The sequence below is a fragment of the Triturus cristatus genome, chromosome 7, assembly GCF_964204655.1.
Source record: "Triturus cristatus chromosome 7, aTriCri1.1, whole genome shotgun sequence".
NCBI classification, from domain to species: Eukaryota; Metazoa; Chordata; class Amphibia; order Caudata; family Salamandridae; genus Triturus; species Triturus cristatus.
The window spans coordinates 180,218,555-180,246,196 of record NC_140590.1 but is presented as its reverse complement, the minus strand read 5'-3'; the positions used below and the strand labels follow the sequence as shown (position 1 = coordinate 180,246,196).

The 27,642-nt window shown below is 45.8% G+C and overlaps 1 protein-coding gene across 1 annotated transcript in view; it reads left to right on the top strand.

Annotated features, from left to right (window-relative positions):
- The window catches only part of LOC146809166 (IgGFc-binding protein-like), a 249,274-nt gene that overhangs the window by 27,173 nt on the left and 194,459 nt on the right, over nucleotides 1-27,642 (top strand). Inside the window, exons 2-3 of the mRNA XM_085615958.1 lie at nucleotides 7,578-8,792; nucleotides 13,010-13,350. Coding sequence (XP_085472084.1) covers nucleotides 7,578-8,792; nucleotides 13,010-13,350 — 1,556 coding nt within the window. The remainder of the gene's footprint in view (nucleotides 1-7,577; nucleotides 8,793-13,009; nucleotides 13,351-27,642) is intronic.

Below are 27,642 nucleotides of genomic sequence, written 5' to 3'. Positions count from 1 at the left end.
ATTTAACACTGTCATTTTGGGCTCAAAACCCCAGCACTCAGAGTGCTGTTGGCTAAAATACCAGAATTGGCTTAAGATGTTATACATGACATGGAACCACTTGGCAGCTATGCTTTAAAATTTTACAAAGATGTCCATGTTATGTTTTTTAAAAACTGTTTCTTTAATCAAAGCAAGAGTAAACTCTTGGATATTTTTTTAGTTGTGAAAATGAAGGTTTGGCGTCATGTACATGTTGCTGGGGTGTGCGGTGGTTCCTCAGCTTTTAAAATATTGAGAATTAGCTGTGACCTAGTAGGTCATTGTTATTTGGAGAAACCCGGTCACAGCCATAGGGCCTATGGTCTCGTCAAGTGCACAGGTGCCAACACCTTCGAAAAGATTGACCCCCTGTCTCAATGTTGCACGTGTTCAAAATGTTGAGGACCGCTAAGGTGTGAGGACACCGTGCCCTGAAAGTGGCAGTTCTTATCTGCTCATTTGCATTTCATAGCACTACTATGGAAATCAAGATGCTTACACTTTAATTCACTATACTCAAACATCTCACATTTCACATCACTACTGGCAGCACTGATAACATTTTATGCGTAGACATGATCTCTCATGTGCTATAGGACGGTGGTAATATTATGTCAAAGACTTGTGTCTTTGAAAGCTGTCAGGGCTGGGGTAGAGCCAGACATATGGAAATGGCAAACCAATAAGTCTAACCAAGCTGACACTAAAACTCCTCATTTACCCAACTGTCCAGACCAGCTTTTCCAATAGAGAGTATATTAGTGAGTTGGCATGTAATAAAAAAAAGTGCATAAAAAATCCCATGGAGCGAGTCACAGACCTAACATGGAAGCAAGAACACGTGTCTGGTTCCCTAATGCAGTGGGTAATTCCAAGGGGTCCAGAAAGCCTACTCAGGGTATGCACGACTGCTCCGAAAATTAAATAATTCTTACAGTTTTAATAAAATGTATGTAAATTAGTAAAGCGTTCTGTAAACGTGAAGGAGTTTGAAATTGAGGGCTAGAAGTTGTTTGTATTCTGACATTGATTAGTAGGAGCAGCGCAAGGGCAAAAACAGAATACAGTATGGATGATGAGTGACCCAAATTGAATTAGAAAAACGCCAACATGTCCATTAAAATTCAGATTTTTAAAAACGAATTGTAAATTAAATAAGTCATCATATATATTTATTTGACGAATGCTTGTTTCTGTATTGTTTGCGAATTATTTTGTGGTTAAGATCATTTAAAATGCTTCTGCCACGGCCCTCCTCTTCAAGTAGTGACTCAGTGGTGTACTCAGGGCTTTAAATGGGATGAAAAAACAGGGGGGTCTCTCAAAGGGGCGTGGCTAGTGCAATTAAGATCGTGGCTTAAATACACGTAAGCTAAAAATCTGTGCTTAGCACAGTGTGCCGCCCGACTTGTATTTTGCCATTTCTGTCATTGCATCTATATATATGGTACAAGTATCATACCTCTAAGAAGTCACGACTATTGGCTTTGTCAATGGTTGCTAGTTGCATAAGATAAATAAGCAGCAACTATGGCTAGCATATAATATTGAAAAAGCTTCCACTTAAAACCCTGGTGACACCACGACAATGTTGCTGCTTCTGAGTTTCAAAAACAGAAGGGAAATCCAGAGAGAAAATGACTGTCTTTAAAGGATTTACCTTCCCAACAACAGGTGAGACAGTGTGAGCAGGCGCACATCGATGTGCCTGCTGTCACTGCAGTCCGGAAAAAAAACGGACCGCCTGTGACAGGGCACAAAACACAGGGGCAGATTTAAAAGAAAGTGACGCATCTGTCCCTGCGCCATCCTTAGAAACCCTTGCACCACCATAGATGCGCCGTATTTGCAATACGGCGCACTATGGTGCAAGGATTGCCAGATGCATCAGAAATTCTGGCGCATCTGTTGGCGGAAAAGTCACACATTGCTGGAGTTGTCGTGTCGCAAGCACGACGCAACTCCAGCAATGCGTGTTTAGGCCTATTCCCACTACACTGCATCACTACTTACTCCTGCTTGAACGCAGTGGCGTCCTAAAAGTGGCGCAGTGAAATCTTGTAGGTTTCACTGAGTCACTTTTACAAGGCCTTCCTGCGTGGGAACGCCCGCCCTGCATACATTATACCTGACAAAGGTATAATGTAACGCAGGGCTTTACAACGTCACGCATCTCCCTAGATGCGTCACGTTGCGTCACGTTGTAAATAGGCCGCATTGTTTGCGCCGCTGTTGCGTCAAAAAAGTGGCGCAACTTCAGCGCAAAAGTCACGCAAGGGGCTTGTAAATCTGCCCCAGAGTCCGATAGAGACCCGTTTCGAGACCCCCTTTAAAAAACATGCCGTTGCTTAGCATCGGTGAGACCCGACCCACTGAAAGACCTGGGCGTCCTCCAATTTCAATAATGATTCAGTTGAGGTCTCCAGGTTCTAGTAATGATCAAGTGGAGACAGAAGCCAACGGTACTGGTCTAATACTTCAAACGCGTCTGCTCCCGTGACACCTTTGCCAATGCAGCAGTGCCACTTTTTGGCTATTTAGAGTACTACATTGGCTGGATGTGACCGGCTGAACTAGCGCAGAGACACCTTTGCCGATGTAGCAGTGCCACTATGTGGCTGTTTAGAGTACTACATTGGCTGGATGTGACCGGCTGAACTAGCGCCGAGAGAGCATCGTGTAGAATGAAACACGTATTGAGAAAGGCAACATTTTGACTTATGTATTTTGAGAACATTTTTTGGAGGGACAGCATAGGAAAAGAGAGTTATAAAGCTTATAGCCTTTCGTTAAGGCGAGAGAAGATGTGCTCCTGCATACATGTCAACATTTGGGAGCACACATTAAGGAGATTTGTAACCTAGGACTCAATTTCACTTTCAACAAAAATAGCGTTCTCGGTTTGGGAGTGTCGTTCAGTGGAAGCACACCATTCGATGCATGTATTTTCTAAACTACATGATCAGTCCAAAATACTAAAGCAAAAAATGCAGGGATCGCATGTATTTAGAACGATAGCACGCATTTGAATGAGGCCTTTATTCTCATAAATGTGTCTTAAGTATGTTTGAATTTAAATATACTATATTTTATTGTTTAGTTCGTTTACATCCTGCTTTTTGAAATGCATGTTTACAGCCACGGAAACGACATCCATTTATAATTTACATGTTCACTTCCATAAAGTCCGGAAACCTGTGCAAATGGCGGAAATGAACAAACTGGTCTTCAAATGTGAAATTAGTTAATGTAGGAAATTAGGCCATTAAACTATGGGAGAGAGAAACGCCAGTCTTGGTGTGGGCTTGACCTTCCACTAGGTCAAAAAGTAACCTACCCACAACGGTAAACTAGTTTTTACTTTTGAGGGGCATCCCTGGATTGTACTTTGCAGCTTGGCACACGCTGCGATGGCATCCTCACATAAAACTACGCAGCATACGTGCAATAGTGAGACAAAGGGGCATATCAACAAGCAGGCGATAAAAAATTATCGCCGCTTTTGCGGCCGTTTTCGGCCGAAAAGCAGCGATAATTTTATCGCCTAATCAGCAAGGCCACGCTAACGCGTGAAACCTTGCTTTAGCGTCAGGATTCCTAACGCCCAGCGTTGCATCTCTAATGAGATGCAAAGTGGGCGTTCCTGACCTAACATGACAGGAGAAATGTCGCTAAGCGACATTTCTCCTATCAGCAAGCCTAACACTATGAAGCATCGCGTCTGGAAAAGTAGCGATAACCCCTGTTATCGCTACTTTCCTAACACCTGCTTCAGGACTGACTTAGCCATGATATCCTATGGAAGGTGGATATCATGGCTAAGTTTCTGAGTCCCTATCAACTAGCTAACGTGAGATTATCGCTGGGTTTCCAGCGATAATCTCATGTTAGCCAGTTAGCGCTAGGATTTTTATCGCTGATGAGATAAGCGTTGCTAATAGCACGCTATCTCAGCGATAAAAATCAGCGCTAGCCGGCGATAATTATCCGAGCGCTAAGTGCGCTCAGCGATAATTATCGTCGGTTGTTGTTGATATGCTCCAAAGTAACCCCGCAATCAAACAAATTTAAGCATATAAGGTCCAAATACGTCTAGCCACACGAAAGGACATTAAAAAGAAAAATGCCAGAGAAAATGTAAAAAAAAATCAGATTAAGAGATCAACTGTTTTCAATGACGCAAGGACCACCCCTCTAGAAGAAAAGCACTGGAGAAAAATCTGTTTAATGTTACCCAATGGGAAAATAGTACAAATGTCATAAAGAGGTAAAAATGTCTGTAAGGTAGTTGACAGGGGCTTAGATAACCTCTGTGGTAAAATCGCACATAACTATGGTGAGGTAAAAAGCTGCTTGTTCATCCTACTGAAACTTTTTCCCTTCAGACCTATTGCTACCTTCACAAATATCCTCAGGTCTTCAGGACTGGGTCATCAGATTCCAATTCATGGCTGTGACGTAAAGCCAATAAGGCCAGATTCCATTAAGAGCAGACAAAGACTCAATTTTTTGCCTTATCATCAGCATGTCTACATTTCATGTCGATGCCATCAGTCTTTATCTTTCTAAGAACCTGTAAAGGTGTCAAGTCAACTAGACAATGGCATTGATAAGAACATCTAATGAGACTTCAGTCTGGGACATGCATTTTGCTATCTATATTTCGAGGACAGCCAATGATAATGTTAGACCCGTCATCCTTAGGGTGGTTTACTCCCAAACATTTTGCCTGCTTACCTCCTCATTTTGCTGTATCTTTTTGTTGGCCTTATATCTCTGAGCACTTTACCACTGTTGACCAATGAAAAAGTGCATGTGCTTCTCCCATAAACATGGTAACATTAATGTATACATGATTGGCATATTTAGTTTACTTGTAAGTCCCTTGTAAAGTGGTACACCATATACCCAGGGCCTGTACTCTAAATGCTACTAGTGGGCCCGCAGCATTGGTTGTGCCACCCACACAAGTCGCCTTTCAAACCTTTCTCAGGTCTGCCATTGCAAAGCCTGTGTGCAGTTTACTGCCACTCAACGTGATATCTAAAACCACTTGCCAAGCCTTAAACTTATTATACATAAGTTATTCCTAAGGCAGGCCCTGTGGGCTGTGTGCTATGTAAGCAAAAGGTAGGATATGCACTAGTAAGTTTTGCATGACCTAGTAGTGACAAACAGCTAAATTTGTTTTTTCACTATCGTGAGGCATACTCCTCACATAGACTAACATTGTGGATATCTATAAACACTTTTAAGTTGTAATTTCCGATTAAAAAGGAGTAGCTGCATCATGTTTCATATCCTTGGAATGGTAATGATAAATCCCCAGAAACCCCAGGTATAACAGATAATAGCATAACAATGTAGTCTGAACTGATGTATGTTTATCATCTTAGTTTATACTAATGTGTCCAAGCCTAGCATATTGATGCACATAGGCTATGTCAGAAATTCTTCTAAATATTCTCCATTTAAGATAAGGTCCATGATCAGCAGTATAAAAGGCTCATCCAGTGGCCATTAGGTTAAAGAGGTCCTTCGCCCCAAATTATCACACAAGTTCTAAGCATTTTATCACAATCTCAGTTTCGGGCCCTCTGGAATTCTCAACATCATCTCACAGGCCCAAGCAGGAGAAATATCTTCTACAATTTGCCCAGTTCTCTGCTTTGAGAAAGGCAGCATATTCACCCGTTACATACAGGACAGGGGTATAGCTATCAATTGTGCAACCAGTGCAGTGGCACTGATGCCCAGAGCCCTTTCTGCCCTGCACCTGGCCCCTTCCTGGCTGTGGTTATTTTAGAGGCTCGATCAGAGCTTTCCTGGGACCTGGCTCTATGATTACTCTTTGGTAGAGGATTGGGGTGGAGGAGAGTAGATGATGAGGAAGAAATGGTAAGGGAAGGGTAAAGGGATTAAGCAAAAGGAAAGGTGGAAAGATAGGAAGGGAAAAGATGAGAGGAAAATATGACCGAATGTTTAATAGAGAAATAGAAGAGAAATAAGATAAAAACAAGAAAAAGGAACCGGGGAAAAGGAAGAGAAAGGTGACAGAAATATGGATGTCAGGGAGAGAATGAAGGAGTGAGATACGTATGAGTGAGAGGCAGAAGAGATGAAGAGTGAGACAGAGAAACAGGATAGAGAGAGTAGATAGAATGAGAGGTAGAGGGACGATAAACATAGAGAACAGGATGGAGATTGGGAGGCGGGATTGAAAGACAAGTAGAATGACGGTGTGGCAGGTTCAGTGGTTAGCTGGAGACTGCTCTACACCACTTCTACTGCAGACAGAGAAGTCTTCTCTCCTATTCATCTACAGGTAGATTATTTCTTGGACTGGGGAAAGTAGAGTTGCTTAAATGATAAACCTGTTAGCCATTGATGATGGGTTTTAGCTGGTCTTATATAATTCTCGGAATTGCCACACCTAGGGCCTCATTTATAAGGAACCGGCGTAGATCAGCACCACAAGTCTTCTTGCGGCGCTGCCCTACACCAATATGGAAAGGCATGAATGCACTGTATTTATTAAATATGTTGCATTCCTGTAATTTCCCCCTGCTCAGGGGCACAATATGCTGCCTAGCAACAACGTAGGCAAATGTGCACCATGCAAGGGTGCCTCAATTGCAGGCAGGATTGTTTTTGTGCAGGAAGGTGCACCTTCCTGCCCACAAAAAAATACAGAGAAGTGTTTTCCGCATTCTATGTGTGCTTTAGAATGCACACCTGGAAAGAGGAAAAAAACGAGGAGAAATAAAAATATTTCTCCTTGTTATGCCTGCTCTACGGAGGTATAAGGTTTTCGCACTGCTCGGGTTTACATGATTGAGTAAATCTGGGGTCGCATCAAAATCCATGGGTGCTGCATATGAAAACCCACCGCAATGACCATGAAACAACTCTTTGACATAGAGTATGACTTGCGCTGCTTTGTCCTACTCCATATCTATGAGGCCAGGCAAAGCCATGCAGAGTGGCTGTGAATGGCTTCATAGGAATGATTGAGAGGCTTGCATTGCCGGAGCATCAAAAAAAGTGGTGCTCCCATAGCAGAAGCCTCCTATAAGCAAGCTCGCTACTTTTTAGAAGTGAAAAGCTGAGACAATTCCCTGCACCGAAAACCATTCCCTGGCTTTGTAGCTTCTAACAGCCTTGTAATTCACAGCACTGCAGGTGGAGACTGGGTTGCACTAACTAGACTGGCTACATGCTTTGAGGCACACTCTGGCTGGATGGATGCGGGCAGCCAGGACAATGCCGCTTGGGTTTCTTTAATGATGGGACTTTGGTATCCATGGACGCTTGTAAATAGTAATGTTTCCAGTATTAACGTGTCTGTCTTCCTCAGAAGTACATCATGCACTTTGTATATGAACAAGTAGCAATTGTGCAAAGAGAATAGGCTACAAGATAACATTCCAATCCACCTATACGTATCATGGATTAAAGTTACTTCAGAAACACAATGCCATTTAGATGCATTGGTAAAAAACAAGAGTCAGTAAGACTATTTTTCATGAACAGCTTTTCTCTTACCTTCTTTGCAGGTTCCGGTGCAGCAGACCCGTTAGGGCAGGAGTTTATCACTGTCTTCATGCAGAACAACAAGCTAGGGGGCCACACGAGCCTGAAGCTGTTCCTCACCGGCACCGAAGATTCCACGCAGGTCAACATAGCCGTCAACAGTCGCAGCTTCCGGCAAAAAATCGACCTTAATGCACGTGAGACGAAAATGGTTGTGGTTGACGTGGGCAAAGAGATGGCTGGGGGTGACGTCTTTGCCCAGACAACCATTATCACCGCTAATAAGGACATCTCTGTCCTCTCTGTCAACAGCAAGGATCTGAGCACGGACAGTTCCATCGTGTACCCCCTACAGGAGCTCGGGACAGAGTACTACATCCTGACCCCGCCGGATGGCCCGCCCGAAGCCTTGAGCGAGTTTGCCGTTGTAGCTTTTAAAGAGTCCACCACCGTCAGCATCTACCCAACACGTGCAATCACCTTCAAAAGCAAAACATACCCTGCAGGTAAAAAAGCGGACATTTATCTAGATGCCTACCAAGCCTTTGAGATACAGAGCAAGGAGGACTTGTCGGGCACCCGGATTGTGTCAGGCAGTCCAGTCGCGGTGCTAAGCGGCAACACCTGCGCCAAGAAGCACACCAACTGCAACCACGTCTACGAGCAGCTCCTGCCAGTCTCCAGCTGGGAAACAACGTTTGTTGTGCCACCGATGTCTTTCCAGGACAACTACGACATTGTGTATATTGTGACATCTCAAAACACCCAGGTGGATTATTGGAAGGGATCCGCTAACAAGAGCAAGCGCTTGTCTGATGGAGATGTCCTTGGGCTCCACCTGTCAGACACCCCTCTATACATCAACGCATCTGCTGGGATCCAAGTAATGTATATGTCTGGTGGGTTCAAAAAAGATTCTATCCCATATGATCCTCTTCTCATCAATGTCCCGGACATTTACTCCTATTGCACGACCTACAACATACACGGGTCGGACCTGGGTGAGACCTATGCCCTGATCGTGGCCAAGACCTCAGCCACAGCCATCACCTATGACCAGGCGGCCCTGAGTGGCCTCAACTGGAAGGAGATCCCCGGATCCGAGTACTCCTGGAGTGAGCGCAGATTCAGCAAAGAGGCAGGGTACCCACCCCATCTTGTTGAACACCCCAGCACTCCCTTTGGGCTCCTGCTCTTCCATATGTCTAAAAGTGATTTTTACGGGGAGTCAGCCGTGTGTGAGTATGGCCTTTACTTATTTCTGTGGGCGTGGGAATCGAGGGAATTGTATCGCTTTATCCCTGTCAAATGCACGGACCTGTGTATTTTGTTATATTTTTAAAGATCTAACATTCAAATAAATGTTCCTATATTGCAGTCAGATCGACAAGGCGGGGATTGGTAGTTAAAGGTAATCAGAGATTCAAGGAAATGGTCAATAGAAATGGTTTACGGCAAACTTAAATACAGATAAGCTGTGTTGTTTCTGCAACAGGCTAATGACCAGCGCCACTGGAATTAAGCGGCAGAGGAGCACCAAATTATGCGGCATAATGCACCACATTTTTTCATAGTATTACTTCATTATTTTGTACTTTTTACCCATGCTAATTCTGTCTGGGCAAATATTTCACCTCATCAGTTCAATTTAACAACCAAACACAATAAATAAGCAACTGAAAGATGGCCAGTTAACCTTTGCAAAGGGACTTCGAATGCTGATAAACACATATCGCCACATTTTTAGTAACTTTTGATCTAAATGAGTTAGAAACAATTTTTTTGTTGAAATCAGATATGCAGCAGATGATGGATTATGTGGCTAATGCGGTGAATCCTTAGTTATGCAAAAAGTGCTGCAGCCGGGGAATCAAGTAATTCCAGTGGTCCTGTCACTGACCAAAAATTCAGTAGACCTTAAAAACAGGCATTTTTTAAGTTGGCCTGAGTAAGGAATAGCATAAAACGACCTCCCACAACACACCAGAGTCTCCTCCTCTCTGCTTGACTTGCACAAGAAGCTGAAGACATGGCTTTTTGAGTAAGCCCAGGGGGCTGACCCCACACACCTGCTACAGAGTTCCTCGATACCCTCACACATGATTATTATGCTATAAAAACACAAATAACATAGCATTTCAATAGTAGGTGTATATAGGCTAATACAATCACATCATAATACCGGCGAAAAGAGGAACCTCATCATATCTTTTTGCATCAAATGGGAAGTTATTCCCACTTGAAACCAAACTTTAGTCTAGTAGAAGACTTTATGATCTCTGAAAGGTTTTAAGCAACCATGTGACTGTTGTTCTATGGCTCTCAAACATCAAACTTCCCGTAGATATTAAAGTTGATTGAACCTTGCACACAATGGTAGTTGCTACTTATGACTTACAACATAAAGAAACTAAAGACATTTAGTGGGACACACAATCTGGTGGACTGTAGTGGTTTGCATCATGTGTTTGAAGGTGTCATAGTGCATCTTAACTAACATATTAGGTGGTACATTTAAGTTTTGAGTTGTACGCTGTATGACTTTTTAACTACACATAAGCATTAAACATGGCCCATGTAGAAGGACCCCGGTTGTGTTTGATCTATGTTAGTGCTACCTATTGTTCATGGTCACATGTCATAAACTATTTTATCACACATGAATAAAGCACTGAGCACAAATAAAGGCTGCTCCCCATGTAAGTTGCTGAGTATAGTTGAACACAATGTGGGTAGGTTTTCTGTACCTGAGAAGTACACATAGAGCACGTGTTTAGAGGTGTGTGTGTGTGTGTGTGCGCATTTGTGCATGTGATTGTACAAAATTAGATTATTATTAGGGTGAGTGACTACCCACCTCAAGGAATGACCACAACCTTTGTCAGGGTAAACTTGCCTAACTTAGGTTAATGTGTAAAGTGTTATGTAGTACCAAAACTGTAATAGGGTCAAAAAGCAAAGCACAAAAAATCTTAATAAACAGAATGACACCACAATGACAAATATCCAAAAAGGGGAACCAGAGAACTTAATTTTGGGTGTTTCAGATAGAAATAAGGCCTAAAATCACAATGCTCCAGTGATACTCAAGGGTCTCTTGTAGACCAGAACATAGTTGCAATTTGAGATTGCCTGCAATGGAGAGCAAGTCAGACATTTCAAAGAGATTTGCTCTTCACAAAGATCTTATTTTCTGATTTAGCCCTTTAAGACCGAAAACATCACAGAAAAACATTTCTAATGCCCTCCAGGAGCTCAGGTGAGGCACTTAGAGAATTACAGCACATCAACCAGAGGTCAACAGCAGAGTCCAGTCCAGGACCAGATGCCACTGATCAGCTGGACAATTGCAGCAAAGGCCCCTTTTAGCCTGTTGTATTCCGGTAGGTTGAACAGGAGGTCAGCCTTGTGGCCACTGGAGACCACTTATTTGGCCTGTGGAGAGGAAGGAGCAGGTCCAGTCTTTCAGGGCTCCTCTCAGGTCACAGAAAGCAGACTCAGTCCTTTTCCCTTCTTCTTCAGGTCCAGATTGGGAGTCTGGAAATGTCACATTTATGCCTGGCAAGATTTAGTGGTTGGGAATAACTCCAGGCACACCCTAAACAAAGGGGTAAAAGTTCCTGCGGCCAACCCAACCCACTTGGGGCATTTTTATGATGGCGAATGTCTTTGGCCACACTAAGCTTGGGCTCTAAAGGATGGGTGTGTGTCTGGGGAGTGTACTTTGGCAATCCTAGTGTCCTCCCACATCTAACACCAAATTCAGTTGGAAGTAGTCACTGTATCCACAATAACTCAAGAGTCAGAAGCCTGGTAGGAGAAAAGCAGGAGACTTCAGAAACCAAACAGTTGATACACAAGAATAGTCTTGATGTTCTGTTCTATACCTTTCAATTGTGCCCCAAGTGTTCAATGTAAACCCAGAACACCTGCGAAGCAGGATTTGACACTCCAGCAGGATTTGACGCAGTAGTGTCAAAAAGATGCCCGCAGCCTCTACCCTGTATATTCTGTGGGGCTCAGAGAATTCACTCTGTCCATTCAAGTCAGCCTATTCTTTGCTTCTGGGAGGCATTTAACACCAATTCAAATGCTAATCACTTTCTGGGAGAAGCTGGAGAGCAAATGCAAATTAGCCTTCAGGATCGTCTGCTAGGGAGAAAGGTAACGTTCTAAAAGTTACTTTTGCTTAATATGTATTAAAAACCCCATCTCCCCATTGAATTGGATATTTAGTTGCCAATAAAAATAGTAATTTAATTATTTTTATGGCTTGTCCCATTCCCGAGATAAGGTATTAGGATTTGAATCTGTATTCTGGTTTTCTACATAGGACAGCTAGTTCTGTCCCAGTAAATAGAGCTACTCAGTAGAACACCATGTTAACATTACATTTCTACATGTCCTACTTTTAAGTACCATGCACTCTGCCTTGTGGGCTACAAGGCCTTCGTGGGGTGACTGAATAAAATTTAAAGGGATGTTTTTGGTACCTGTCAAAAGGGTTTATTTCGAAAGGTGGAATCACAGTTTTTACACTGCTACAGTCAGTCTACACAGGGAAGGCCTGAAGCTATGTTTGCTGTTCCACAGTAGTGGATGGCACAATAAGTGCTGCAGTCCAGACGTGACATTCAACTACTAGGGCCAGAGTACACTTTGAATCATATACTAGGAAGTTATAGGCAAGTTAAATATACTGAGCATGCTAATTCGACCATGTTTAAAGGGGATGCACAGGCACTTTCCTGTTGGTTAGTAGGGATAAAGAGCACAGAGTTCTAAAGCCAGCAAAAATATAGGGTCCAGCAAAAGATAAAAGGTGATGATGCAGAAAGTGTGTGTGTGTGTCTATGTGTGTGTATGTGCGCGTGTGTGTGTGCGTGTGTGTGTGACCACTGCCTGCCCTTAAAAAATTAAACTGAAAAGTTTTTGTTTTTTAAATGCATCCGGTTTTCCTTAAAGGAAAACGCGCTGCATTTAAAAATAAAAAGCTGCTTTATTGAAAAACCAATCACAGACATGGTGGTCTGATGACCTCAGCAGGCCACAATCCCTATGAGTGCTAGCCATTCCCAATGGGGTCGCAAATTGCACTTGCCTCATGAATATTGATGAGGCATGCGATTTGCGACCCCAGTGGGAATCGCAGTGTCTGAGACATTGCATTTTGCGAGTCACTAATTACGAGTCGCAAAGCGACGCAATTTGCAAATCGCAAAACGCGAGCTTCGTACATCTGGCCTAAAATGTTTTAAAGAAGAAGGAAAAACGTTTGTGGCTGCCTTACCTGCGAATTTTAGGGCAATATTTGCCACTAGGCGAAGTTGCCTAAAGCCTCAGAATTTGTAAAGTAGGGTACTTTGAGCAATTTGGGTGGTTGAATAAAAAAAACTGCTCTTCCTAAACTCAAATCTGTGAACTGTCAAATTCCCTCCTTATTTTTCCACTCCAGGTCCCTCCAAACCTTCTTGCCGCAAAACCAAATGCAGAGCGAAAGAGGTGTGCTCCATGAAGGATCATCAACCAGTCTGTTCCCCAAAATCTGACGCTGTCTGCTGGGCATGGGGTGACCCTCATTACCATTCGTTCGATGGTAAAGACTATGACTTCCAGGGCACCTGCAGGTACACAATGGCCAAGACTTGTGGGGAAGACAACACCCTTCCCTACTTCAACGTTGAGTCCAAGAACGATAACCGCGGTTCCACTGCAGTGTCATACGTCAGCTTGGTCTTCGTTCAGGCCTATGGGTTCAACATTACAGCTGTCAGATCAGAACATGGCTTCGTTAGGGTAAGATTCCAATGTGGACATTATATTTTTTGTTACCAAAGCATTTCCCAATTAAAGCAGTGTTTATGTACGTTATGATTTCCAAAATAAGTTGAGGTCAATATACAAAGACATCCATAATTTACTTTTTACCTTCAATATTAGCCCTGTTCAATAAAGGGCCAGGCCAAGTTCATCTCCAAACATGACAACGCTTTATAGATGTTATGTTAAAAAAAATGTGTAAAGCGCTCATTTACCCCAAGGTGTCTTGCCGCTGGGCCAGTGTAGCACAACCAGAAGACCCAATGACTAGTTAAAAAGCCACGTCTTCAGCTCTTTCCTGAATAAGATAACGGATGATTAAGTCCTATTGTGTGGGGGAAGGTTGTTCCAATCTGAGACAGTCCCTGGTTCAAAGCTCCGACCTCCGCAGTTAACCCACCGAAATAAGGGAACCACCAATATCTAGGCACCAGGGGAGCGCAAAAGTCTACTGGGTATATACCAGTCAAAAGAGTGTCTGAGAAACTCAGGCCTATGCCGTGAAGGGTCTTGTGGGCTGTGCAAAGGACCTTGAATGTAATGCAACTTCTGACTTGTAGCCAGGGGAGCTTATGGATTCCTTGTGACACAGATTGGAATTTCAGAATACCCAAGAGCAATCTAGTAGCTGCGTTCTGCAGAGTTTGGAGTCTTTTTCTGAGTTTTACTGGCAAGATTATGTAGAGTCCATTGCAGTAGTCTAATTTGGACAAAATAAGAGCAGTGATAACAGTTTTTCTTGTATTAGCTGCGACGTAAGAGAGAATTTTCTAGATCGTCCTCAACACTTAGGATGTAACAGCATTCACCTGGCATCTGAAATTCAACTTAGTGTCAATGATGACTCCTAGATTCTTAGCTTTAGTTACCGGAATTGGGGTAGATCTAAGTTCATCAGGCCACCAGCGAGGGAGCCCAACTAGGAGAAAAGTTTCCAAACTCGACCACCTCAGTCTTATCTGAGTTCTGCTTTAAACAGTGATTTTTCATCCATTGACTGATCACCAACATGCAGTCATGGAAACGGGAGAAGATGTTAGAGTCCTGGTTGAAAGCTGAGATTACAATTTAAGTGTCATCAGAGGGAAAAACCATGAGCTTTAATCATCGTAGCCAGCCATGTATCACATATATTAAATAAGGTTGGACTGTGTGAAGATCCCTGGGGATCCCGCACAGAAGGGAAAAGGGAGGTTAGGTAAACTGGTCAAGAGCGACCGTTTGTACTCTGTCAAACAGAAAAGAGATAGCAGGCCAGTGCTCTTTAATGCCTAATTTACTTACTGGCACATGCATCAAGGAAGGCTTTTGCGATTCCTTAATTGCGATTATTAAGGAATCGCAATTAAGGAATCGCAAAAGCCTATGCATGTAGGAATCGCTATAAAAATAGCGATTCCTAAACATTCCTTAATTGCGACTCGCAAATTGCGAGTCACAATTAAGGAATGCCTTCCTATTCATTCCTATGGGCCTACAGGCCCATAGGAATGAATGGGAGATTGCATGTGCAATTTGCGAGTACCAGTAGGTACTCGCAAATTGCTCATGCAATTTCAAGGGTACAAGGGTGTCAAAATGACACCCTGTTGCACCCCTGAAATTGTGATGTGCACCCATGTTGCGCACACACATGCCCCAAGGGCATATGTGTGTGTAACCTAAAACTTAAAAAAATGCATTTTAGTACATTTTTCAAAGTTTTTGCAAATTACAGACAAGTTTGATTTGTCTGTAATTTGCAGTCTCAAATACCGAAATCGCTATTTGAAAGTGCTTCTAGCATTCCATTTAAGGAATCGCAAATTGCGATTCCTTAAATGCAATCGCAATTTAGGAATTCACAAATAATTGCGAATTCTTAAATTGAGCATAGGAAACACTTTCATGCATCTCCAAAGGGTAATTTGCGATCGCAAACGGCCGATTTTTGCGAATCGCACCGTTTGCGATCGCAAAAACCTTTGATGCATGTGCCCCTTAGATGGTTGATCAGAAGTGTGTGGTGAACCGTATCAAAGGCAGCCGACAAGTCGAGAAGAATGAGCGCAGCCGCTTCTCCCCTATCGAGTGCGACTCTGATCTCTTCCGTGGCTTTGGTAAGGACGTTCTCTGTACCGTCCTGGCCTGAGCCCAAATTGCGCTGGGTCCAGGTACTGGTTGCTATGTATGAATCGGGCCAGCTGAAGAGTCATCTCTTTCTCCACCAATTTGGCTGAGAGGAAGGCAGGAAACGGAACAATAGTTATTGGGATCTGTCTTATTTAGATTGGGCTTTTTTATGAGAGGATGAATTGATGCTTTCTTCTTTTGGGAAGGATAAACACCAGAGCTAAACATGGAGTTGAGAATAGCAGTGAGGTTGGGAGCAATTAAATTGGGGACCAGCTTTAGTAGTGAAGGGAGACAAGGTTCTAAAAGAGAGCCTGGCACTGCAGTTGTGATCATTTGAGAAAGAAGCGCTGTTGTGACTGGGGAGAATTCTTTGATGATTTCCTGATCAAGAAGCCCCTCCTTGTTTACTTCCATAGGGGCTGGAGTATTAGAGACCTCGAGGTTGGAGTATATTATCTTGACTTTATTCATAAAATGAGAGGACAATGTGTCACAGAAAGCCTGACTGGAATGTGTTGACTTGTTACATTGACATTTGGTGAGTTTGGAGACTTCTTGGAAAAGTTCCTTTAAGGAATTTTTGAGCTGCTCAATTTGATAGGTTTAATATATGTATTTCTCTTTCTTTGGGAAGAGTTTATAATTAGATAATGCCGCGTTATAACATTCGTTCTCTAGTTCATCATAGTGTGAACACCAGATCCTTTCTTGTCTTCCACATATCTGTTTTTCTTTCCTGAGTGTCTCTGTAAACCAGGGTGCTGATGGTGTGCTTCTGTGTGCAGAGGAGGACTTATATGGGGCTAGCTTAATACATGTAGGGCTAAGCCAATTGCGATAGTCTGACATGGCTTGTTCGATATGAGAGGAAGCGGTGAGCTGAGTGTGCGCAAGTTGCTGAGTAAGTTTGAATTTTGTTCCAGGCTGATAACAGGATGGTTGAGCCGAATCCAGGTTGTGATGTGCTATCTGGGGGGTGCTAATATTAAATAGAATAGCATGGTGACCTGGCCAGACTAGTGGCAAGATCTCCTGTAATGTGACATGTCAGTTATTGGAGAAGATGCCGCCGAAAGGATGTCCTGCCTGATGTGTGGGTGTGTTGATAAGTTGCACCAGACCTAGAGCGCTTGTGATTTCCAGAAGAGTCAGTGTCTTTATCTGAAAAAGCTTCGAGATGGAAATTGAAGTCACCTACAATGGTGAATCCTTAACATAAATACCAGCTTCCAGCAAGGAACCTATGGAATTCAGAAAGCAGTTTCTGGGGCCAGGCTGGCGATAAACTAAGATGCCACTGAAAGGTTGATTTTTAGTGAGTTCCAAGCTACATACGAATGTTTCACAAACCGAAGATGGAACGGTCTCAAATGTGGAAGTGAAAAATTTGCGATTAATCAGAGCAAGCCCGCCGCCCCTTTTCTAGCGGTCTATCCAATCTATGAAACGTGAACCTGATGGAGGAACTACAATGAAGTCCAGGCTGGACGAGGCATCTGCCCATGACTCTGGTATGAAGAGTAAATCAAGGTGATGACTACCTAAGAAGTCAGATAGCTCTAATTTATGTTTGGGAAGCGAGCGTATGTGACTAAGGGTTCACCGCAACTTAGGAGTAAGCTTGTTTGTGCTCGGTCCAGGCAGAGTGTCTAGGAATTCACCCTAATGTGAGGATCTTTAATGACACACATTCTATTCAGCTATGTATCTTTGTAAGTTGTTCTATCATCTTCGCCTTGGGGGTTGTCCTGCCATTGCTTCCTTAAATCAGTCTGCCCTTCTCGGAGTCTGGCTGTACAGGTAATACCAAAATTACAATATTGCAGTTTGACCATATATAGGAGGTTGAGAATGATTCCTTCTGCAAAACCTTACATTTCCCAGTGAGTGAACCTACATCAGTCCAGCTATCGAGCTGCATTCTTCTGTTAGGTGCAGCATCTTTTGGTTGCTTCCATTTGAGCATAAAATATGCTGCACATGCAAAGCGGGTTGTGCCTTGCCGGATGTGCATATTGAAAATGGGAAGCTGATGGACAAGGCAATCATTGGAGTGTAGTTCGGCATAGAAACAGCTGTGGAATTACACTTTAACAAAACTGTGAGCCTTTTGTGTTTCATCCATCAGTAGACACCAATACACAAGACTGTCATTTAGGAGTGAGGGCATTTGGGTCCCGGTGGGGGCCTGCTGGGCACCGTGGTTAAAAATGGGGGGGCAGTGACTCCTGTGTTAGCCCATTGACTTTGACCATGCCAGCAAGATTGCATGTGTGGCCTTGGGGGTGGCCATGGGAATCAGTGGATGCATATTACTCCCATGGTAACCCAACTGATGTATGTGTGGCCCATTCATGCCGTGCTAATACTTGTCTGCAGTAGTCCATGGGTTTCAGCAGAAGGGGGGACGCGCGCTGTGAAGTCAGTGTCCTATTCATTTAAGTCCCCGTTTTAAATGCAATTTTGTACCGTTTTTTAACAAAGATAATGTACTTACTATGTCCCTGATTCTGTGTTTTTAACTCGTTTAGCTTCTGCCTCATTGTCTGTTTGCTTCTTTGCACCTCCGTGTAGGACTGCCTGCTCTTTGCTCTCAGCTGTAGATCCGCCCACTCCCCGTTCCACCACGGGTTTTCCCGTTTGTTGTGGAGGGAGAAAGCAGTAGAATTACTGTTTGGCCTAGTTGCTAGGAGGCGGGGTTCCCTCGCTCCTTCCGGGCACGTGATCCTCTCCAGGCCTCTTTAGGAATGCCTGTTAAACCGCGCAGCGGACGCGCGCAGCGGACGCGCGCAGCGGGCGCGCCGGCGGCGCGCCGAAGGCACGCCAAAGGCAAGCCCGTCTGCGCCCGTCCGCGGCAGTTCGGCGCATGGGGCCAGAACCCCTGTCCTTCGGTCATTGGCAGCTGACTCACGAGTAGTGTATTCCTCGTCTCAACTCCTTGCACTACGACCGAAGGGCTTCACTGATTGTGCTCTTTTTTCTGTCACTGATGCTTGGCCTTTTACTTGCCCTGCGGCCCATTGTTCCTTTTCTTTGACCCACTCTTTGGCGGTCAATAATAACTATACGGGCGTGCTATCTGATAGCGCCGCTCCTAATTTTTTTTTCTTAAGCCTTAATTGCCGCTCCCTTCCTCAGCATAAAAGCTTCATTTTTGATCTCCTTTTGGACGACTCACCTGATGCCCTCTTTTTGACTGAGACCTGGCTCCACAACAGTTCTGGCCCGGATATAGCTGTTGCCCTCCCGTCTAACTATGCCATCGCCAGACTGGACCGCACCACTGGGTTGGGCGGAGGAATTGCTGTTATTTATAAACAGTCTTCCCAATGCAATTTGGAACCTGTCACACTTCCAAATTGTGAAGCCGCATTATTCCAACTCAGACTTACTCCTAATTTTTCTTTTTCGGGGCTTTTGCTTTATCGACCCCCTGGCCCCTCCTCTTTGTGGTCGGCCTCGTTGTCTGGTTTGGTCTCCTCCCTCCTTCTGTCCTCCTCAAATTTCACCATTCTTGGCGATTTGAATCTCCATCTGGAAGACGCTACCAATGCTGCATGCTCTAATCTTATTTCTGATTTTTTAGCTATGAATCTAACTCTTTGTAACTCTGGTCCCACTCATAAAGCTGGCCATCTTTTGGATCCCATTTTTTCCAATGTTACGTCTATAGTTTGTGAACCTGCGTTACCCATCTCTTGGTCAGACCACTTTCTATTGAAATTTCAAATTCAGGCTCCTGTTAGTTCTTTTTCTGTTTTCCCGCAGTCCATGTTTAGGTCTCGCCTAGGCAGCGCTTGCGCTGTCTCGTTGAGACATGCAGTATACACTATAGTGTATAAAAGCTCCACCCACTCTCCACCAATCATTTTCATTGGTTGGTGTCTTAAATGGTGACTTCCAATTGGCTGTAGGCTTGTTAGTCCCTCCTTTGTGTCCTTCCACGGCTATTGGCCCCTTTACTGCTACTTCTTACAAGTCTACTTCTTACAATGCCTTCTCACCCCCTATGATTACATTGCCAATGCTTGTTTTATTTGTTTCTCCCGTCCCCACTCTCATCTGCTTTGCCATTGCTTGTATTTCATTGCCAATGCTTGTTTTATTTGTTTCTCCCCACAATGCTCGTTTTATTTGTCTCTCGCAACTCTCATCTGAGATTTGTTTAATTATTACTGATTAATACAGCCCACTCCACGGAACCTTTTTATTTATAATTAATACAGCCCAAGCCGAGGATCGAACTCTGCTCTTCAGCTCCAACGTCAGCAGCCTTATGTGATACGCCACCTCCCTGGCTTCAAGACAAGCCCCTTAAAGGGGTTTATCTCTGTTTCCATTGCGTGCACTTTACAGTGCCCCTGGGGCACAAGCAGGGACCTACTACAGTGCTTCTCTATCAGAATGCACTTTGCGCGGTCCCCCCGGGGCACAAGCAGGCATCCACTTCAGGTCTAAGCAAGCGTGTGATGAGTGGAAGCGTGTGTGTGTGTGTGAGTGCGCACGCGAGGCTGCAGGAGTAGACGGATGTCGAATTTCAATGTTCGCAAGGGGGAAACACTCATTACAACGACTGTATTCACGCGCTGCCTTTGCAACTCGGCTTTTACATCGCGGGAGGCTTAACACCGCAGGTTTTTAGATCGCGTGCACATTTACTTCGGTAACATTTACAACGCAAGCAATTGTGTCGGATTAAACACCGATGAACATTATAAATCGACGTGTTTTCGCGCTCGCGCATGCCCATCAAACAGCATTCTGCACTTTCTCTACAATACTGTGTCAATTGGCTCAGATTAAACATTCTGTTTACCGATTAACATTATAAACTGGCGTGTTTTCACTCTGGGAAACAGTTGACTTGTATTCGTCTCTGTGGAGCAGGCTTCACATTTTCACAGAGATTTCGCCCGGAAAGCATTTTCAGACGTGAGGAGACACGGATTGTCAGGTATGCAAATCGGCGTGTTTTCACTCCAAGAAAACAGTTGACTTGTATTCGTCTCTGTGGAGCAGGCTTCACATTTTCACAGAGATTTCGCCCGGAAAGCATTTTCAGACGTGAGGAGACACGGATTGTCAGGTATGCAAATCGGCGTGTTTTCACTCCAAGAAAACAGTTGACTTGTATTCGTCTCTGCGAGGCAGGCTGTACATTTTCACAGATATTTTGCCCGGAAAGCATTTTCGGAAGTGAGGAGACACGGAGTGTCAAGTATGCAAATCGGTGTGTTTTCACTCCAGGAAACAGTTAACTGGTATCGTCTCTGCGGGGCAGGTTGCAGATTTGCACAGAGATTTTGCCCAGAAAGCATTTTCGGACGTGAGGAAACATGGAGTGTTAAGTATGCGTTAACATATATGTATTTTTTGGCATTTATTCATACTTCCCTTAATCTTTTACATATACTGGCCTGCCCTCTCTGTGAACCTAATGTTGAGAAACTATTAGTAGGCGCCTGTGTTTTTATAGATTAGCAGAAGGTCATAGTTCTAATTCAGCCTTCAGCTGCTAAAACATGACAAGAAAATAAAGCTCTTGATAGGCAGCGATTTGCGCAGAAGAAGAAGGAGGAATGTGCTTTTTAAAGACAAACGTAAAGATTAGCCCTTTGTGTTGTTGGATGAATGTGATCCATGCGACGGTTTGGTTTTAACTTGTCTCGTAAATGTTGCAGAAGCGTCTTGGTATTGGTACAAATCAAATATCGCCCTCAGAAATGTGCACAATATATAGAACTTGTCAGCGTTTTTTTTAAATTACTGGCATCAAATTTGTTTCCATGAGTTATTAACACAAAATTCCTCGGGCAGTGAAAGTTGCCTAGGATGTTTACAGAAATTTACTGGAGGGGTGTAATATTACAATTAACGTTTGTACTATTTTAGAGACAAACAGATGTCACGTTATGTTTTCCTTTCTTGGCTGTTAATAACATTTTCTTAGCAGTTGTTCACTAATTTATGACGCATTCAAAATCAAATCCAAACTAGAGCTGTAGCCCTGGTCATGTATTCATAGAAATAATGCCAGTCCTTCAAGGAATGATGCTACCAGTTTAATCATTGAGGGGAGTACCTGTGTAACTGGCTGAGATTGTGGCAGGCAGGGGTTATTAGCGCCATTAGAAAGGGAAGAAGTTGTATTAAGCATGTGCCTGTTTGACCACAACAAACAATACCCTGATCGCTTCCCGGGAATCTTCATTTCTAACAGCAGCAGGTGAATACATTTATAGTAATACCACTGACAGTAACAGAACTAAATCAGTGATCTAAGTAAGATCATCTCATTTTGTATTGACAGTCTGACCTAGAATGAAGATGACTTATTACAATTCATATGTATTCACATATATTTCAATTAAAATAAATACAAGAATATTATATATGAAATGAAGTACCTCCTGGGGGCGTGGCCAAGATGGTGGGGCAATACGACACACATTTCCAATCTCTGTCAGGCTGATTTAGCAATTTACGATCATGCTGCTGCCCAAGAATCCAAACAACATCAACAAGGTCCCACTGGAGCAACCCACATCCGGCGACAAATAGTGGGTGCTGCAATGCTGCATTCTGGCACAAATTGGAGGAGAACCTGCCCAGTGCAAGGCGATCAACCCAAATTGGCGGCTTGAGGCAGCGTCCCAAGCAATGGGAAAGTCAGTCTAGGACCCATGTGTTGAAGGCTGTCTTTTCCTCCAAGGGCATCTGACAGTGAGCTGAGGCATACAGTAACCAAACGGAAACAGCTCAAGAATGGAGGAGCCGGACCCAATACACCGGGGCTCTCACTTTACAGACCACAGCCCCTGGTGGGTGGTGACACAGGACTTTGTTGACATAGCAGACAAGTGCTGCCAGAACGGGCTAGGCCACAAGAGACTCATACTGGCTGAGGTATGAGCTGTGGCCTCAGGTATAAGTTGGGACAAGGAGCTGCTGGTGAGGCTCCACATTACACTGGCACAGAAATCAGATACGCCCAAAGAACTCTAAACAGCAGCGCTCCTTGCAGATGCTTGTATGGCTTGTGGGATCCAGACTGAGAGGGCGAGCACTAAATCTAGTGCAGGCACATCTCACCCCAGCCAGGAACCAGTCAATTATACCATAATGCCAATCAGGACCCACCAGTCATGCTAAGGGGAGCACCAACCCATTAACTCAGAGGTGCTGCTGACTCACCTAGATACAGACTGTGGCCCAGGAGCATGGCAGACTGAATGGGCATAAGGTGGGGCTACGTGGTATCTAGTTACATGAATCAGGGGATCATTAAAAACAATTCACTCCGGATGACCCCCAGTAACCCATTAAGCTAGAATGGTGAACCAGTCCACAAATATAGGTAAAGTCAAAGCTCAAAACACCACTGTCTGCTCCTAGCCAACAACTAGCCACAGTGCTTGATACTTGTTAGTGCTTGCTGGTGGAAGCACTACTGGCCCTCAGCTGTAGAAAAAATGCTGGAGGCTAAATACTTATAAGGCCCCAAAGGCGAGACAGCATAGTTTACGATCCAAAAAGATAAAACATTACGCGTTGTAATGGCGTGCGATATTTCTGTATGCGTCCTAATGGATTGTGCTATAGGGTAAACAACATTAGCGTTGAAACGCCATGCGGTGGAAAATTGTGCGAAGTAAAAGTCTTTGCGATGTGGAAACTGCGTGCTAAAAGCATGCGTTGTAATGGTTTGCGATGTACTATCATACATCCTCGCAAGGCAACCCAGGATGTTTTACTTTTCTGCTGTCCGGGGGTCAGACACCAGTGCGGGGAGCCCTGACGTCAGCCAGGAATGAGGGAGATAGGCAGGGAGGGGGCAGTAAGTAGGGAACCCAGTTCGAGTCTCGCATCGGCTCAGCATCTTGAAATCCTGGGCCATTTATTTAATATCACAATGCCTAAAAATACACACAAATGAATTTGTTCTTGTGTGAAGCAAGCAAGTAGTGCTCATATAAATTTCCAAACCTCCAGGTCGAGTTTGCGCTACATAGCCTAGCCCTTCCTTTATTTTTTACCAATTAAATTTCTTTTGCCAGAACGAGGCTTGGAACGCACTTCTCCTCCCTTGTAACGTGTCTGCCAGCTAGCTACAAGAGCATGCCCTGCGGGTCTTTTCGGTTATGCGCAATCGTAGGGCCATTTGGAGCGTTACTATTGGACAACATCTAACATTATCTTCAAAACAAGAAAGTGCCGCTGGTGTACTTTGAACAGACTGTCCGAACATAATGCAAGCAGCTTATTGCAAACCCGGAGACTGTAAGTAATGTTTTTTTCCCACAGCTGCTGTAGGCTACAACAGATGTGGATTCAGTGTGCCTAACGGTGTTATTTTTCATAGTACCCCCAGGGGCACCCCGCTTTCCCCCCTCCCCCACATTAGGTTACCCAAAGAAGACACAAGAAACAGTTGTAAATGGGTAACAAATGCTGCAGGATTTATTACATAATTCCAGGATATGTAATAGGTGGGTTATCTTACGGGCGATCCAAGGGCAGGCGGCCATCTACTTCACCTGCCCCGCCTGATGAGCCGGGCAGCACGGGAACGACCCGCAAGTGCTGCCCCCCCCAAGTGATTCTTTTTTCGATCACGTGCCGTTGAGATTCTACTCACACCCCCCCTCTCGGGGCGGAGCGTCGCATAGCAAGCCCCCGGTTGTTCAGGCCCACAACCGCCCACAGGCCTAGCGGGGCGCCGACCGGCTTCCGGGACCTCTCTGGAGGCTCCTCGTTTTGGCTCAGGCACCACGTGGTGCCGCGCAGAGGTACCCTTTGTACCGGCCTGCTTCCAGATCGCCCTGTAACTCCGCCTGCAACGAAAAGAAAACATTAAAACGTTCACCAAAAAACCCCCACCCCACCACACCACGCCGGGTAAGCGGTAGGGAGGGTAAAAGGCGAGGTGGGCGACAAAGAGGTCGCCAGTGAGGGTGGGGGAAGGCTAAATAGCCTGCTCCTCACACCTGGGCCCGGAAGTGACGCGCCTTTTGCGTCACTTCCGGCCCTCGTCACGTAGGGGGGCAACAATCGGGATCCCCGCCCCCGCCCCCCCCGAAGGAGGGAGTGGGGAGGGGTGACCGGGGCCCCGGGGCCACTAAGGCGCCGACCGCCGAGTGGCCCCCTACGGGGGCCGCGGTCAGCGGCATAGTACCCCCAGGGGCACCCCGCTTTCCCCCCTTCCCCACATTAGGTTACCCAAAGAAGACACAAGAAACAGTCGTAAATGGGTAACAAATGCTGCAGGATTTATAACATAATTCCAGGATATGTAATAGGTGGGTTATCTTACGGGCGATCCAAGGGCAGGCGGCCATCTACTTCACCTGCCCCGCCTGATGAGCCGGGCAGCACGGGAACGACCCGCAAGTGCTGCCCCCCCCCCCAAGTGATTCTTTTTTCGATCACGTGCCGTTGAGATTCTACTCACACCCCCCCTCTCGGGGCGGAGCGTCGCATAGCAAGCCCCCGGTTGTTCAGGCCCACAACCGCCCACAGGCCTAGCGGGGCGCCGACCGGCTTCCGGGACCTCTCTGGAGGCTCCTCGTTTTGGCTCAGGCACCACGTGGTGCCGCGCAGAGGTACCCTTTGTACCGGCCTGCTTCCAGATCGCCCTGTAACTCCGCCACAGCCCTGGAGGCGGCTAACCGTCGCAGCCAGGGCCCCCCACCAACCTAGCTCTTTACCTGCACCCTCTATTCACCAATGCTTCGCTTAAATCCAATAAAAACAGGTCCATGCCTATTTGGGAGAGGTGTACTCCATCCAAGTCGAAGTACCCCTTCACATTCCCCCGAATCATCTCATGGCGAATAAAGCCCAAACCCCTTTGGGCTGTGAACTTACGCATAGCTCCATTAATGCGCCTCCTGGAGTGCTCTACCGCTTCCAAGGATTTAGCTCCCCGCCAAGACCTGCGGGGGATGATCTCCGACCACACGATCTCACACTCGCCCAGACGTTTGCAGATTTCCCCTAAGTCTCTTTTCATGGCTAATAACAGCAATCGTCTCCCTAGGGTAACAAGGTCGTTACCGCCCAGGTGTATCACCAACAGGTGGGGAAAGGAGGACCCGTGTGCTCTTAGTCTCTGCTCGATCTTATTCCGGAGTTCGAACCATCTCATCCCCGGCACCCCCATCCATTCCACTTCGGTCTGAGGGAAGTGTCGCATCCAATTTCGGTGCAATGCCCATTGGGCCGCCCGGGCGACAAATGAATGCCCGATCACCCACACCACTCGTCCTAATAAAGAGGAGACATGGTGTACACACAAGTTATTTAATCAGAAAGGGTGATTTCAACGATACACACCATAAATCACAAACACATTACTAACAGCTGCCTCACGGGCGAACGTATATCTTATAGCAATCAGATTCCCAACGCCCCAGTTTCTTCACCTGAGCGGCCTCTAATCCCGCCAGGTGAGCGGCGGTGGCAGCGCCAATGCGGAAGGAGTGGCTGGAATACCTTCTGTCCGGCCGGGCGAGCCCCGCCCTGGCTAAACTGGCCCTGATTACCTGCTCGAACTGGTATCTAGTTACAGGGGTACCATTTGAATGCAACAGGAGATAACCAGGGCCAGGCGGTCTGTGTTCCAAAAACGCCTTTACCCATTGTACTGGGCAGAACCTGGGGTCACCTAGGGGCTGGAGAACCACCCTGCTCCCCCGCCCCGCCTGATCAGTCTTGGACTTGCGTAAAAGAATGGTCAGTGACCCGGAGATGGACACGTCTGAAATTGCCAGCGCATCCCCTGAACAGTCGACCTTGGACCTAGCCACTAACTCACTGACTCTGAAAGCCCCGAAGAATGCTAAGCAGAATGTGGCTGAAAACAGCGTGGCCTCGTAATGAGAGTAGGTGACTAACTCGAGAGCCCCTAGCATGCCTTTCAGGATTTCGAAATCAATGGGCGCCCGATTATCAGGGGCCCTGGGCTCCTCCCTAGCCCAACCCTTCAAGGCGGCCCGGATGGGATAGGAGTTAGTGGGATCCGCCCCGCCAGACAACCTAGTGTCGTGGCTTACGGCTGCCAAGTGACTGCCCACCCATGAGCGGCTCTTCCCTTGTCCCCTAGCCCACACCAGGAATGCTCGGACCTGGGACACCAACGCAGCCCCTGAAGTACCCAGTGCCACAGAAGTTGCTCTGAATGTTGCCATGTGGGCGCTGTAACGCTTTCTGGTACCTGGGGCCAGAGCTCTTTCTCCCATCGCTTTCAGGCTCAGTCCCACTGCAGGATCCTCCATAGATGGTCCGGGAATGGGGTCATCTGCGCTCTCGCCCGCGGCCAGGCCTCCCTGAATCGGAGCCACTGAAAACGAGAAAGAGCGTCAGCTGCCACATTTTGAATCCCCTCAATGTGCCTGGCTTTAAACTCCACATTGATGCGCAGGCAAGCCCGGACCAACTCCCTTAGTAAGCACAGCACCAGCCGGCACCTGGCGGACTGGTTGTTAATTGCCTGAACGACCGCCATGTTGTCAGACCAGAACACCACCTTTCTGTCTGACAATGCCGCCGGCCATAGGTGTAATGCAACAACAATCGGGAAGAGCTCCAACACAGTAACATTTTTGGTGATCCTACGCCTGCGCCAAACATTGGGCCATCCCTGCGCGCACCATTCTTCGCCCAGGATAGCCCCAAAACCTTCCCTGCCTGAGGCATCTGTGAAAAGACAGAGTTCCTGACTATCAATCCAGGGCTGCTTCCAAATAACCGTCCCGTTAAAGCAGGCGAGGAATTCGCTCCATACCGCCAGATCCTGCTTCAGCCCTGTCCCCAGCTTGACCCAGTGATGTTTCTTCTTTATACCAGCAGTCGCCCTAGCTAGCCTGCGTGCAAAGACCCTCCCCATGGGTATGACCTTTAGCGCAAAATTCAGGGTCCCTAGCAGGCATTGAATTTCACCTAGAGTAGCCTTGTCCCTACCCAGTAGATCGCAGATCTCCTGACGCAAGGCCTGTACCTTATCCGCAGGGAGTCGGGACACGCCCTCTACCGTGTCCAACTCGATGCCCAAGAATACCAAGACCTGCGCCGGACCCTCGGTCTTACCAGGAGCTAAAGGTACGCCCAAGTGTCCTGCCAATTCCTTGAAACATTGCAGCGCCCGCGCACATT